Genomic DNA, 15,480 nt, shown 5'->3' with positions numbered 1-15,480 from the left:
GAGAAATGAGAGAGAGAGGGTTGTAAGGAGAGAGAGTGATGGGTGCTGGATGTAAGGTGAGTGATGGATGTGAAGTGAGTGATGGGTGAGGTGAGAGATTGGTTGACTTGGTCGTTGCTTGACTTGTGGAGAAAGAAAGTATGGGTGCTCTTGTACTTGACATGAGGTGATTGATTGATTGATTGATGGGACATGTTGTAGAGATTCTCTTGGCATTGCAAATACGCGGTGTTTTTCTCGAACAGAATGCGGGTCCACATCTCCCTGCCAGGGTATCGGATCGGTGCGTAATATACGTTGTCGGAACCGCGGCGACGGCGCGGTCGCAATGGTACACGTCTCAGATTAAGCCTACTCAAATCTACATGATATGACTTAGGGTTGCGTGCAAACGTCGATCATAGGTTTTGGGATGCCGAAATTTGACGAGAAGGATCGCGAGAGTCGACGGAACAGTACGAGCTAGGATACGGGTCTCACAAGTTCCTTCACCAATCATCTTCTTCGACACTTGATCTTGAAAGATGACAGAAGTAGGAGAGAAAATAGCATCACAGTTCAAAGAATTAGTAATTTTCCCAATAGAAAGGAGTTGGATTGGAAAAGACGGAACAACAAGGGCATCAGAAGTGGTACTGTTTGAAAAGAAGTCAATTTTTCCACTCCCTAATATAGGAACTGTAATCCCATTAGCAACGGAAACATCATTCTTATCAGACTTAGGAATAAAATTATGCACAGATGAAGGACTATTGGCCATATGATCAGTGGCTCCATAATCAATAATCCAAGAATTAATTTTGGAAAATGAAGTGAGGTAAGCTTGCAAATTACCTGAAGTATGAGTAGAGGCAGAATGACCTTGTTCAGAAGACATGGACTTATTGATTTGTTGAAGAAGATGACTTAACTGATTCATTAAGATCGATGTATCGGCTTTTGCAACATGATCCTTCTTATTCTTGTAAAGGTTCAATTTGAGGTGGGGATATAATTCCCAACATCGATCCTTGGTGTGCCCATTTTTACCACAATGATCACAATGGTAAGGCTCTTTTCTACCCTTATTTTGATAAATATTTTTTCTTTTTTCACTACCAGAAGGTTTTTTTCTATCTTCTTTCTTAGCCAAGAGAGCATTCGATTCAACATTCTCAGATGAAGATTTTTACTCAGAATTCAGTCTTCTTCCGAGTTTCTTCACGTTGAATAATAGCACAAACACTGGAAAAAGAAGGAAGCGTAGCATCCATAAGAATATTACTCCTGATATTTTCATATTCAGGCTTTAGGCTACTGAGCAATGAGAAAATTTTATCTTCTTCATCTCTTTTCAGAAGATTTTTCACATCAGTAGTATGTGGGCGATACATGTTCAATTCGTCCCACATCCTTTTCAGATTCCCAAGATGTTCGCTGAACATTTTTTTGCCTTATTGTGCTCTAGCAATCTCAAGTTTAAGTTCAAACATACGAGCGGCATTATTTTGACTGTTATATAAATCTGTTATTGAATCCCACAACTCTTTTGCAGATTCAAAGAAGGTAAAAATTCTACCAATATGGGGTTCCATCGAATTAAGAATCCAAGATCTGACAAGTTGATCAGTAGAGATCCAATCTTCATATCCTGTATCAGTAGATGCAGGACAAACTTTCATTCCATTGATGAAACCTAACTTTTTCTTGCCACCAAGGTACATAGTTAATACCATTCAAGAGGATTGATGAAAGCTTCCAACCAGAATTTACATCCGATTCATCCATCGATAAAGGAGAAAGGATCAGAACAAAAAATAAAGAGATAAAATGTGTAAAAATATTATGCAGAAAATGAAAAAAGGAGGTAGCACGTTTCTTTTTTTCTTAATGATGAATTAGATCACAATTGCACAAGATCTTCCGCTTTGATACCATATAGTAAAGAAGAAATAATATAGCAAGAAGAAAATACACACAGATTTACGTACTTCGGCCGCCAGTCTAGCGATCCTACGTGCACAGGAGAAGAGGATGGGAGATATTCTTATTCATAGTGACAATGGAGATTACAGCCACAATTTATAATGACAATGGATATAGGATGCTAATAATAGAGCAACCTATTTTAGCAAAAATATAACGACAGATAATCAAATTAACCCATAAATATAAAAAAAATCCACCATTAATCTCTCTTCTCCATCAACAATACACGACACGGACATCACTAGCCCGAATCCACCAAATCCGCGTACACACGCACAAACGGATGCAAGCAGTTTACACTGTTGGGATGGTCTAGTGACATCGATACCATGGTAGATTACGTGTGGCCCATCTATCAAGCTTTGTAATTACATAGTAATAAATTCTCCCACCATGCATTGGAATGGCCCACACATGCATCAGACATTGTACACGTAACATAGGGTAACTATTACTAAATCGTGGGACCCACTGTAGCGATCCTATTGTTCAAAGCTCGGGACATCTGTTCGATGAGCCGTTCAAAACTCCGAATATTTGTTTCATTAATCTGGACCATTTATTTATTTCATTTAATCATCCATTGGTTACTGAAAGTCCAACACTCGACCAATTAGGACATTTGGTCGGTCTACTTTTTTAGGATTTGGACGCATATAAGGTAGGACCCACTGTTTCTTTACATTCCATCTAAAGTGGTCTCCAGTGTGCACCAAATCCGGAACGGTTTGTACTTTGTACACGTGCCAAAGATGACAAACAACCCTCTTGACTGGAAATGGGCACGGATTAAGTGAGTCCCTGTCCGTGGGTCCACCTTGATGTATGTGTTGTATATCCACACCGTCCATCCTTTTTCCAAGGTCATTTTAGGACATGGTCTCCAAAAAATGTAGGTACAAATCTCCGGTGGACCATATCACAGGAAGCGGGGGTCATTGAACGCCAGCCGTTGAAAACTTCTTATGGTACACCGTAATGTTTATTTGCCATCCCACCTATTAACTAGGTGAACAGTACTACGCCCTCATGAAGTTTTCAATAGTCAATCACCACTATTTCTGGTGTGTGGTCCACTTGAGATATGTATCTATTTCATTTTACTGGATTATGCGCAAAACGGATGGACGGCGTGGCGAGGTGGGCCCCACGGTAATTGACTAACCCACTAAGTTGTTACCCCGGACTCACCAAATCCGCGCCCACTGGAAATAGGAACAATACGTGTAGATGGATGGAGCTGGCAGCACACGCCAACCTTTCACACCTCCTACGAAATCCAGCCGTTCATCAAGCGGGGTGCTCTATGAGCACTCCTGGCCCAAAACTCAAATAGTGGTCCAGCCATCAGAAGAGCCATAGTTCATTACATGAGAAAAATGGACGGTATGAGAAAAAAGGACCTGAGTATCCATATTGAACATAAGTGGATCATCTTAATTTTTGGCCGTGATCGTGTTCAAAGCTTACTCCTACCTGCTGAATGACTGACGTATAGAGGTCGAGCATGGTCTTCCTTGAAAGATAACTACTCCAAATCCACCCCTTTTTTTCTGTGCACTCGTCAAAGAAATACCTCAATTGATGATGAAAAATGAGTTTATAACTCTTTACATAAAACTATAAATCCCGGTGAAAAGGTTCAAAATCATGTTACAACTAAAAATCCTAAAAATAATGACTTATTATAAATAGTAAATAGTCTATCATAATTCCTAACTATTCTTATCACTTTTCATGTTGGACGCAGCTCCTATAGTCCTACGGGGAAGTCGACCGTGTGTGCAACCTGACATAGCGGGCTCATCCTATCTCAAAATCATATATGATACATTCGAAATGTCATTTCGATCTGTGAGATATGTATATTTTAAGTTTCAATCGAGTCCGCCACCCGCTCTACATCAGTGCGCCAGTGGGCCGTCTTTGGCGTCTTGCAAATGGGACAACAGCGTGCAGACGGAATAAGTGAAATCATATGAGTGTAACAAACAGAAGAACCATCCTTCTACCTTTGTCTCTGTCGCACGTGTCACCAGACGCTTACACGACTCTGGCCCATGAGACACGTGTAAGAGATCCATGGCATTGCAGAGTGGGACTGGACATGAAGACACATCGAAGGCGAGTGTGGTCCACCAGGAAATGTTCATAACGGCCCGTGATCGGACCACGTAAACACTGGCACGTGTTCTCTGGCAGTCTGACTCAACTCTTAAATGTCCTCGAGGTAATCGAGAAGGCATCTGAAAGCCACGTGACACGGATGGAAATGGGTGGCCCACATCTTAGTACGGTACGCGCGTTGTTCTGAAAAGTGGGTCCATGTGATAACCGTTTATCCGTTCATTCCGGCTGAATAACGGAGCATGCCCAAAAAGTCTAGCAGTTGGGAGATCCCAGCCATTCCTTTCATGATCATTTATGTGGGCAAGAATCGAAGGGTTTAGATAAGCGCTTAGATGTTGATGAAGAAGAAAAATCGAAAGGTTTACGTTACATTGTCGAGAAAATTTTGAGACGTATGACCATCCACTGCGGGACACCGTAGACTAACGGTTCAGATTACCGAACCATTGGGCCTGATTATTAGAACTGAAGACCATTGCTCACCGTGCGAAGATGAGGCCCATTGTATTTTATGTCCGGTCGTTAGTGGACGCGGTTTGGCTAGGGACGCTGCTACCAGCCAGGTGGCTAGTGGTCGGTGCTATGTGGACCCCACTATGATGTATGTGTTTTATCTGCGCCGTCCATCCATTTTGAAAGATAATTTTAGGGCTTGATCCAAAAAATGAGGTAGATATAAATATCAGATGGACCACACCATGGGAAAACAGTTGTGATTGAATGTCCACCATTAAAAACCTCCTAGTGCCCACTGTAATGGTTATTTTGACATATAACCTGTTGATTAGGCCTTACAGACTTAGATGAAGGGAAAAAATATATATACATCAGCTTGATCCAAAAATTTTGTGGCCTCTGAGAAGTTTTTAATGGTGGGCGTTCAGTCCACTGAGATTTGGAACAACCTCGATTTTGGGCTCATACCATAAAATGATCTGTAAGAGTGGGTGGACGGCATGGATGAAATACACACATGGCGGGCCCACAGAGCACCGACCACTAGCCATTGGCTAGTGACAGGGTGAGTAGCCGGTAAACGGATTGGCTACTCCCCCTGCCACCAGCCCGGTGGCTGGTGGTCGGTGCTCTGTGGGCCCTACCATAATGTATATGTTTCATCCTGTCCATTCGTCTATTTTTAAAGATCATTTTAGTACTTTATACCAAAAATTATAGGTATATATATCTCAGGTGGTCCACACCACATGAAAACAATAGTGATTGGATATCCACCATTAAAATCCTCCTAAGGTCCACTGTATTGTTTATTTGACATCCAATCTGTTTATTTGGTCATACAGGCCCCAGGTGAAGGGAAAAAAACAAAAATCAGCTTGATAAAAAACTTTTATGGCCACCAAATTTTTTTAATGGTCGACGCTCATTCAATACTGTTTCCTCTAATGTGGTCCACTTGAGAATGAGGTATATCTCATTTTTGGTCTTATACCATAAAATTTTCTTTAAAAATAGATGGACGGCATGGATGAAACACATACATCATAGTAGGGCCCACAGAGCACCAACTACCAGCCATTGGCTGGTGTAAGGGGAGTAGCCAATCCGTTCCCGAGTAGCCGATCCGCTTCCGTCGTTATTGGAGTCTCACGACGATGCAGAGGCTTTGTAGCGGACGCGGTTTGGCTCGTGATCCCAACACCAGCCAGCTAACTGGTGTCAAAGCTATGTGGGCCACACTATGATGCGTGTGTTTTATCCATGCCATCCATCCATTTTTTCAGCCCATTTTAGGGCATGAGAAAAAAAAGAATGAGGCACATCTAAATCTTAAGTGGATCACATCACAGGAAAACATTAATGTTAATTGAACGTCCACCATTTAAAACTTCCTAGGAATACTTTAATGTTAATTTACCATCCAACCTATTGATAAGGTCACGTAGACCTGGATGAAGGGAAACCACAAATATCAGCTTAATCCAAAACTTCCGTGGCCACCAAAAACTTTTCAACGGTAATCATTCAACCCTCACTGTTTCCCGTGGTGTGGTGTGGTCCACCTAAGATTTGGATCTGCCTCAATTTTGGTTAATGCCTTAAAATGATCTGACAAAATGGATGGACGGCGTGGATAAAACACATACGTCTGTCAATTTTCATGAGTGGGTCCCCCCTGCGCAACTATAGAAACCGGTTATATCATGGGCCCACTGTAAATTACACAAAAATAGCCCACTTCGAATAATTTTGTTTTATAACTCGTCGTTAGTGGAATCTTACTATTCAATGCTCGTGCTGATGGGCTGCCACTTTTCGTAAGTGGACCCCACTGCACAATGATAGATACCGGTTATATCATGGGCCCCACAGTAAATTACACAAAAATGGACGACTTACGAACGAGTCTAATTTTTTCAACTGGTGTGCAAATCCAGGGAACTTTGGTCGATGGGCCAGCTCGACCCTTTAGGGGCAGGGCTGGGGCACCTAAACCTCGACCAAGGTCAGGCCCAATCTAATCATTATGTGGACCACCATCACGCAAAAAGATCGTAGGGTTTAAAGACAGCCGTGAGTGGCTCCCATTCACTGCACGTGTATAATTTAAAGACATTGGTTATAAGGGCTAAGTTCCAAATTGCAATTTCTTTATTTTCAAGCAAAACCCAAAAGAAATGAACTATAACTTAGAGCCAATATATCCTCTTCAGAGCACTGGAAAATATCATTACATTTTAATAGTTTTTGCTTAATGAACCTAATATTGGCATTCAATTCAATTGTGCATCCAAACACAGACCAGCTTTTGACAAGTTGACTGCTCTAAGCAATGTTCCTATATATATATATATATATATATATATATATATATATATATATATATATATATATATATATTCCAGTGCCAACAGCTTCTTCCTATTGTTTTTTTTTTTTTTGTCCCATTTCAATGTGCCCATCCCCATCAACTTTGTTTTGTTTTCTGATTGGCCAAGCCAAAGTTAAAAAGGCATCTCTTTAATATTTGGATAAACCAAACACACTGTTTCATTTTCAAGAGATTTGCTCGAATACATCTTGATGTATGACAATTTGATATGGCTAGCTGGACTTTAGCCTTTGAATCTGGATCATCTTCCAATGATCTAAACTGTTTGTACACTGAATCTCAACCTATATGGTGGATAGACAACAAATAAAGGCTCTCAATAATTTGAAATTTGGCACTTTTACTTTGAAATTGGATATTGATCACCATGACCTTATTTTTATCGAAGGGTTGGAATACTCAATCTGAGAAACTTTTCAAGCACCCCCCATCCAAGGAGAGTCCTATCATATAATGACAAATTCTAATGGATAAAGTCCCAACGTTTCATATTGCAATATATGAAGTGTATTTTAGCAAACCTTTTCAAACAAAGGAGCATAATCAATGTAAGAAATTTGCATGAATGGCACGCATGTTAAGTATCTGTGGGTTTCACTATAAACATAACATGGTATATTTTGCGGAAAATCCTCACATACAATTAATGCAAGCAAAGCAAAATAAAAAAAGAAGAGAGAATAATAGCAGGAATAAGAGGCAGGTGGATTTATGTAAGTTGGCAATTTATTTAATAAATAGTAGTAAGTTTTTTTCTTCACCGAAACAAGTGAAATCAGGCAATACAAGATTCGCATTTCTCTTACTTTCCCGGCATACACAAAGATCTCTTATCAAGGAAGTTAGCATAGAGGGAATTTGGCCTTGTTATTTCTCAACGGGTGTTTGTCTTTTTATAATTAAGACATTTCACGATAAAGCATTTAGTCTCAAAAGCCTAAAAAATCAGGCTTCAAAGGTGTGTGTGTGTGTATATATATATATATATATATATATATATATATATGTAGACACACACAAGAGGAGAATATCAATTTATTGGGCATGGGTTGCTTTCACTACTTCAAAGCAAAGTAAGGTGTGGGGACATGTGACGTCTCTCACAGCAACCGCCAATCAATCATCCTACTTTGGGAGTACTTCCCATGGAAGTAAAGTCTCAAACTTACAATCAAGGTTCAAAGTATCATTTGGGTGTATTATTTTTATATTACCGTATGAGTTTATTGCAGTGCATTCCAATTACATTCCTATATTATCAGATATGTAATAGTGATTTTTATTTAAATAATTTGGGAGCAATAATGCATCTTAATGACCTATGCTTGCGTCAAAATCTTAGGAAAAAGATCTTTTAGATTAGATCTCTTCCCCCCCCCCCCCCCCTTCTATTAAATTTTATTTTAAACAATTCCCTAATATCGTACATCTTTCTTGCTCCTACTCTAGATCATATATACCATATTTGTATATATCATCCCTGGTAAACTAGATCAATGTACGGGGTACTGAAGAATGGCCACGATGGTATTAGATCCTCTTGATGAACGCACGGATGGTGTTTATCATTCATAGCGAGCACAAAAATGAAAAACAAAATGTAAAGATTATGGATGATTATGTACAGTAGGTGACTTCAATGGGAGGAGTAACCATCGGTGTAATTCGTCTACATGCATGCATCAGGCTACGTTTGGCTGCACAAGTGAAATAAAATGCAATTGCAATTCGAAGCTTACACACTCAATGTGAGTGGAGGATAATAAAAAGATTGTGATTTGATTATTTACACTTTATTAGACAATTGATACATTCAAATGAACTTTTATGAGGACCACCACAGCTTAAAGTATAGATCAATATCAGATTGTGGTGAAAAATCTGTTTCAAGAAAAGCCAAACCTCCCAAGATGTGGAAAGTCCTGGTTGGCTCCTTATCTTCTAAGACAGTGGTGGGCCACAATGATTAGGACTTTGATCCAACTGTGGTAATTTATACCAGGCACTGACGATCTGTTGGTAATGCCATGCCTATTGATGTGAGGGCCCACTGGCCTGGTCTCTTTTGTTTGCAAATAATGTGTGATGGAAAACAGGAGGAAGAGATCACAATCTTGGTCTCGTTTGTTTGCAAAGATCTGGACCCTTGCTGGCATGGATAGTGTGTGGTGGAAAAGAGAAGGAAGAGATCATCACAATCTTCTTCTCCTCAATAAAGCTCAAATCCACTTGGGACCTGTTGGAGTGCTGGTCGAGGCTCTCTCATGCGATGTTTTCTGTATAAAGGAGATGAGAAGTATAAAGATATATTCCATTCATTCATCTTTTGAATTATATTTCGGTAAAAAGTTTTTATATATATATATATATATATATATATATATATATATATATATATATATATATATATATATATATATATATATATATATATATATATATATATATATATATATATATATATATATATATATAACACCCTGATCCATAGCTCAAGTGGTAGATTGAGTGAAGATACCTCGTTTCAACATTGAGGTCTTGGTGTCGATTCCCTAGTGGGGGTGGCTAACAGTGGAGTGTACTAACAAGTTATCCCAAAAACAAAAAAAAAAATAAAAAAACCTGTGTTCTTGTCATGTGGAGTAGACATATTACACATGACAAGTTTTCCCCAAAAAACTGTTTTTTTTTTTTTCCCTTTGTCTTTAATATTTGTTTGGCTTTTTTTTTTTTCTACATTGAACATATGTAGGTGTTTCTCCATAACAGAATCTTAAATTCATTAAAGTATTAAATCTTCTAAAAGAGAAAATGTTACTAAGAATGATGAATGTTTGGCCCCTTTTTTTATGATGGCTAAACATTGTCAATATAATTCCATTTGCAAAGTAATTAACATTACTTATATAAACCCTAAACCCTAAATTTGGTGCTTTTATGAAATAGTAAACTTTCTATGAATAATAAATGAGTTCTAAATTGGTTTTAACTCTTTCACAGGACTACAATAATAACTTATGCAATTTCATGATTTTCCAAACTCTAAAACATAATAAAGATAACCCAAACTACAACTTACTAAAACATAATAAATTTTGATTAAAATTAACCTCTAAAACAACATTATTCTTGGAAAGCCACTTAGCCTATCATGTAGAGCTCATCCATTACCTTTTAATAGCATATTGTATGCACGAAATGGATAACTTTGTTCCCATAAGTATGGTTCATTAATGATTTTGATTGAGCTGATTTATTTTTTTCTTTTTCTTTTTTAATATGCAGTTTCAATAAAAGTTCTCATCTGATGGATATAGTAAATTTAAATATAAAACATAGTAGCCAACATAGGTTGAGAATAGGGCTGTACACGATCCAAGTTAGCTCGAAAAGCTCGCTTGGCTCAGCTCGATCTAGCTTGACTTGACTCGGCTCGAACGACAACTTAAGGCGACCTAAGCTTCAAATGACCCAGCTCGTTTTGAAAACAAGCTGAGTTCGATCATAATGGATCTTGACTCGACTCGACTCGAACTTGGCTTGGCCTGAAGCTTGCGCTCGGCTCGACTCGAATATATATTATATTATATATAATATATTGTATTTAAAAATAAAAAATTAAATATTTTATATATATTATTAATTGAATATTTGATTTGGGAGTTGGATCGGTGTGGGTTTGGTCAATTGGGTTGGGTGGCTAGATTGAGTCGTGTGCCAATTGGGTTAGGTTGCTAGGTTGAGTCGGGTGCAAGTTGGGTCGGGTTGGGATCAAGCTCGACTCAACTCGAGTTAAACTCGCCTCGACTCGATCCACTAGCTCGCCTTGAGCTTGACTCGAAATTTTTAAAAAATAAGCCCAGCTCCAATGGTAAGCTTGAACTCTAGGAGAGAATGGATGAGTCAAGCCAAGCTTGGCCCACCTCGACTCGACTCGGCTCGATGTACAACCCTAGTTGAAAATTTGTAGAGGATTTCAGCAAGCTTGTTGGGCCTTGTTATCAGGCCCAAAGGCCTATTGCTGAATGGGCTAGGCTTCTCTCTCTCTCTCTTTCTCTCTCTCCCCCACTAAAAATGTAGGACCATTCAAAGCCTTGTATAACCAGGACCAACCCAACCCATTGCCACCTTATAGAAGATGGAAATGATCACATACATTGGAAATATGGTAATTACCATAAGATTGTGCTTTGTATTACATTAAGAATGCGATAATTCAACGATAAAATCACAAGACATTAAAAACTCAACAAAATTTGAAAATCTCATAATATTATCAGGATAATATCATTTGATCAATTTTTTGCGAACATCAAAATATTTTCAAAATCTCAGCAATATTTGTTACAGTGGTACGGAACATGACAAGATGCACCAGATTCACTGTTTGGATAGCAAGTACACATCATGGGTGGGCCTCAAACAACTTGAAAACATGCTAATTACAATACGAATATTGGACGGATACCATCATTCTAAATACAAGATCAGGCTTACATACTATAAATTTGAGCTTGCATGACCCACCATATTCTTTTCTTAGTGGTGTCCTTTGATATTCCTTACTATATATATTTTTTCTTTCTAACAAAAGGTAAACCCCATGAGGAAGCATCCCAAAAGTTCCAAAACCCACCTAGCCTTGCTTCTTCAGCTTTTCCACAAACCCAAGTATTCTTCACAATCCCACTCAAAAAGCTATCTTTGCTTTTCTCTCTCTCTCTTTTCTTCTTCTTTGTCCTGTCATGGCTTTGAGCTTGCATAGGCAGGGAATACACCTGGCATTTGTGAAAAGCACCACCCCGTATTCTATATTTTTCATTGTCTAATAATGCAAGAAAAGGTGAAGTGCCTCTACAACGTTCGAAAAATAAGCTTAGTCTATAAGGTTGCGATGTTTGCAAGTCATCCAATCCGTCCATCATCCCAAAATCAGGCCGATCCAAAAACACGTGCACCACACCACGTAAAGTCATGCATGACACCTGACTCTAAAATCACGTGGTGTGTGTCCCACCTGAAATTTTTAATAGCTTGATTTTTGAGGTGTCCATTCATCTCGGTGGGGCGCATGTTTTGAATGGAATGGATTGGATGTCATATACATCACATGGTGGGCCCCACACTCAGGCTGGAAGGTTTAAATGGTCCATCACAACTCCGCGTTGTAGAATAAGCTTATTCTACAAACGGTGTAGAATAACTGTCCTCAGAAAGAGATTACAAAGCGGACGATGATTAAATAAAGGATCGATAATTACACCTGTTTGAGTGCACTTTGAAAGTGCATCTTGCCTCACACGTGTAAATGAGGCACACATGCGATAGATCTGATCCGTTCGTCAGTTAATCCAAACACTGTCTAAGGCATATGTAGAAAACATGTCTATATGATCATGACGTGGGACACATATGTACAAAACAAATGAACGGTTGGTTGAAATTGAGATTCAAATTCTGTCTACACGTGTGGCCTACGCAATGATTAAAATTTGCCTGATTTTACATGGATGGAATGTACACGGTGAGAACTGCCTTCGAGTTGGTCTGATTCTGCACACGTGTGATTTATTTCAATGGGAAATGCAAATGGCATGGGTATAACATGCTACATGCTTATATTGGCTAACGTGATAGTTTGCCACCATTTATAAGATGGTGGTGACACATCCACAATCTAAATCCTCCACATTGTGGGCGTCACAGTGGATGGTGATCACATTCATCAAATGATTGAATTTGGACGACTGACCATTTATAATAAACGAACCATTTGATATCAACGGTTTGGATGGTCAAGATCCTTCGATCAATGCAATTTTCAGGCTATGATCAATCCAAAGTGGACCCCATTATTTTGAAACTCTTGATTAGCATGTGGACGTGGCACATGTAAGGCTGATAATTCATCAACATTTTAAAGGTGGTAATCAACCATCAACGTATCTTTTGCACCCAAACAAAAAGCAACCACCCCATAACATATCTCCTTTTCTTTTTAAGACCTTTGTCTTCCTCTTTCTTAAGTTTGGAATCCTCCCACCATCAAAACAACCCAAAACTCCAATCTCCCATCAACGCTACAAAACAATTACAAACCTTATGTTATTCCATATAAGCCTTTGATACATATATACGGAGAGAGAGAGAGAGAGAGAGAGAGAGAGAGAGAGAGAGAGAGAGAGAGAGAGAGAGATCATGACCACTGATTGGGGTCCCATCATCGTAGCCGTTGTTCTCTTCGTTCTCTTGTCACCAGGGCTCTTAGTACAGATTCCGGCACGGACGAGGGCGGTCGAGTTCGGAAACATGTGCACTAGTGGGATTTCTATTCTAGTTCACTCCATCATTTTCTGTGGTATACTTACAATCGTAGTCATTGCCATTGGCATTCATGTACGCACTGGTTGATTTAAACACAAGGGACCTTCTTTTAATTTGGGTCTTACCCAAGAGTTTCATGCCGTAGCTTCTTAAGTTTTTTTTTTCCCTTTTCTTGTTGTAGAATAAATGATTTCTTAAATGGGCCTTTTGTTTGATTTGTAAGAGTATGTTTGGATGTGCAATTTATTTTTACCGCAATAATTTAAATTGACACAAAGTTGAAGTGGATGGTCAGAATATTTTTCCAGTTAGAAATGTTGGTTATCTCAATATTATTGCAATTGTTTTGTTATATATCCCAATGCTCCACTGTGCACCGAAAATCTGAACGGTCCACGTGAAGAAGTATCTCATGAAACCCGCTGGCCCATTTTTATTTTTATTTTTTTACTTTGATCTGTGTGTGGTGAGGGGAGATGGGGGATGATATTATAAGGTCGACTTCATGGGAACTTCCCATGAGGTTGAGCTGTGTGGACCCACCGTGATGTGTAGTGAACATCTACTCCATTAGTCAGATGCACCATTCCATGGTGGGCAATGGGCTTAAAAAATCAAGTCAATCCATAACTTGGTGGGCGACACCACATACAACAGCAGAGAGGGGTTACCCTCCCATTAAAACATTCATAATCATTTATTAGATTATTGAGCCCACCAAGAAGCAGTTCACGAATCCAAACCATCCATGGTGTGTGTTACACTTGGACGAGGGATCGGACCAAGGTTGGGAAGCATCCAAAACTCAGGTGGGAGCCACAAAGTACTTATATATAAAAATTTTGGTATATCCCATAACCTTAAGGCGACCCATCAAATGCACGGTGTTGATGTTCGACACACATAACGGTGGGCCCCACACAGCTCGACATCATGGGAAGTTCATCCATGATATTCTCTAAAAATCACCCATCCAATGTCATTTCCTTCGGATCAGCGGTCAAGATGATGGATCAGGATCCTATAATTCCTCTTAGATCATCAATGGGAGTGGATTTAGTGAGGTATACCTTGGAGCCCACTTTGATGTATATGTTGTATATCCGCACCGTCTGTCCGTTTTTCTCGCTCATTTAAGCACATGGTTTGAAAACTGAAGCCGATCCAAACCTCAAGTGGACAACACCACAGGAAACAGGTTGTGATTGACCATTAAAAACTTCTTGTGGGCTACGGAAGTGTTGGATGAAGCTGCCTTTTATCCGTGTCTCTTTGAGCTTACCAACAGGTTGGATGGCAAATAAACAGTACGGTGGGCCCTAGGAAGTTCTTAATGGTAGGCGTTCAGTTATCATTGTTTAGTGTGGTGTGGTCCACTGAGATTTGGATCTACTTAATTTTTAATTCCACGCCCTAAAATGAGCTGGAAAAACTGATGGACGGTGTGGATATACAAAAAATATATCAATGTATGCCCCACCATCAAGGCCTGACCAGTGTTCGAAATATCGGTATCGCGCTATGTATCACACCCTTGGGATACATATATGTATCGGTTATAGCATGGGATATATCGTTTGTATCGCATAATTTATCGCACTTTTTGGGAAACATGGGGAAACATTGGGAAAATGGTTGAATTTTTCAATGAAACTTCATGGATTGTTAAAAAGGACCTTAATACACACTTTTAAATCATAACATCTCAAAAAAAAAGTGCACATAATAAATTTCCTTTGTAAATGGTCCTAAGTTATGCGATGTTTAACTCAACTAATACAACTATATTTAAATTGAATGCTTGGCATTTATAAATGTATCAAAGACATATATGAAAACACAACAAATTCATTGAAAAAAAAAAAATAAAAAAAAAATTGAGAAATATACATACCAATGATAGAGACTGGTTGAGGATTGAACGTACATAATTGAAATATTCGTGGGGTCACAAAAGTTTTGAATCGGATAATATTTGTCTTCTCAGTTCATCTCAGTAGGAATGATGTAATGAACATTATGGATGGTATTTAAGCATCACTGTTGACCCAGGGAGGTTTTAACGGTAGGAATTTCCCTACCCACCTTTTCCTTTAGTGCGGCCCGCGTCTTGGAACCTGCTCACTTTTGGTCCCAAGTCCTAAAATGAGCTCACAAAACGGATGGACGGAGTAGATTTCTCACAAACATTATGGTGGGCCCCACCT

General features: G+C 39.1%; 1 protein-coding gene across 1 annotated transcript; it reads left to right on the top strand.

The window, feature by feature from the left end:
* The first annotated feature begins 12,953 nt into the window (after nucleotides 1–12,953).
* On the top strand, nucleotides 12,954–13,534 carry LOC131241420 (uncharacterized). Its single transcript, XM_058240220.1, has one exon. The coding sequence runs from the start codon at nucleotides 13,148–13,150 to the stop codon at nucleotides 13,358–13,360; it is 213 nt and encodes a 70-aa protein (XP_058096203.1). The 5' UTR covers nucleotides 12,954–13,147; the 3' UTR covers nucleotides 13,361–13,534.
* The last annotated feature ends 1,946 nt before the right edge of the window (nucleotides 13,535–15,480 follow it).

This window comes from Magnolia sinica, chromosome 3, assembly GCF_029962835.1.
Source record: "Magnolia sinica isolate HGM2019 chromosome 3, MsV1, whole genome shotgun sequence".
Taxonomy (NCBI): Eukaryota; Viridiplantae; Streptophyta; class Magnoliopsida; order Magnoliales; family Magnoliaceae; genus Magnolia; species Magnolia sinica.
The sequence above is the reverse complement of the archived record's forward strand: the minus strand, read 5'-3'. Positions and strand labels throughout refer to the sequence as shown.

What these genes read in the sequence shown, in the direction of transcription:
- LOC131241420 (XM_058240220.1), top strand. Translation starts at nt 13,148, where the DNA reads ATGACCACTGATTGGGGTCCCATCATCGTAGCCGTTGTTCTCTTCGTT.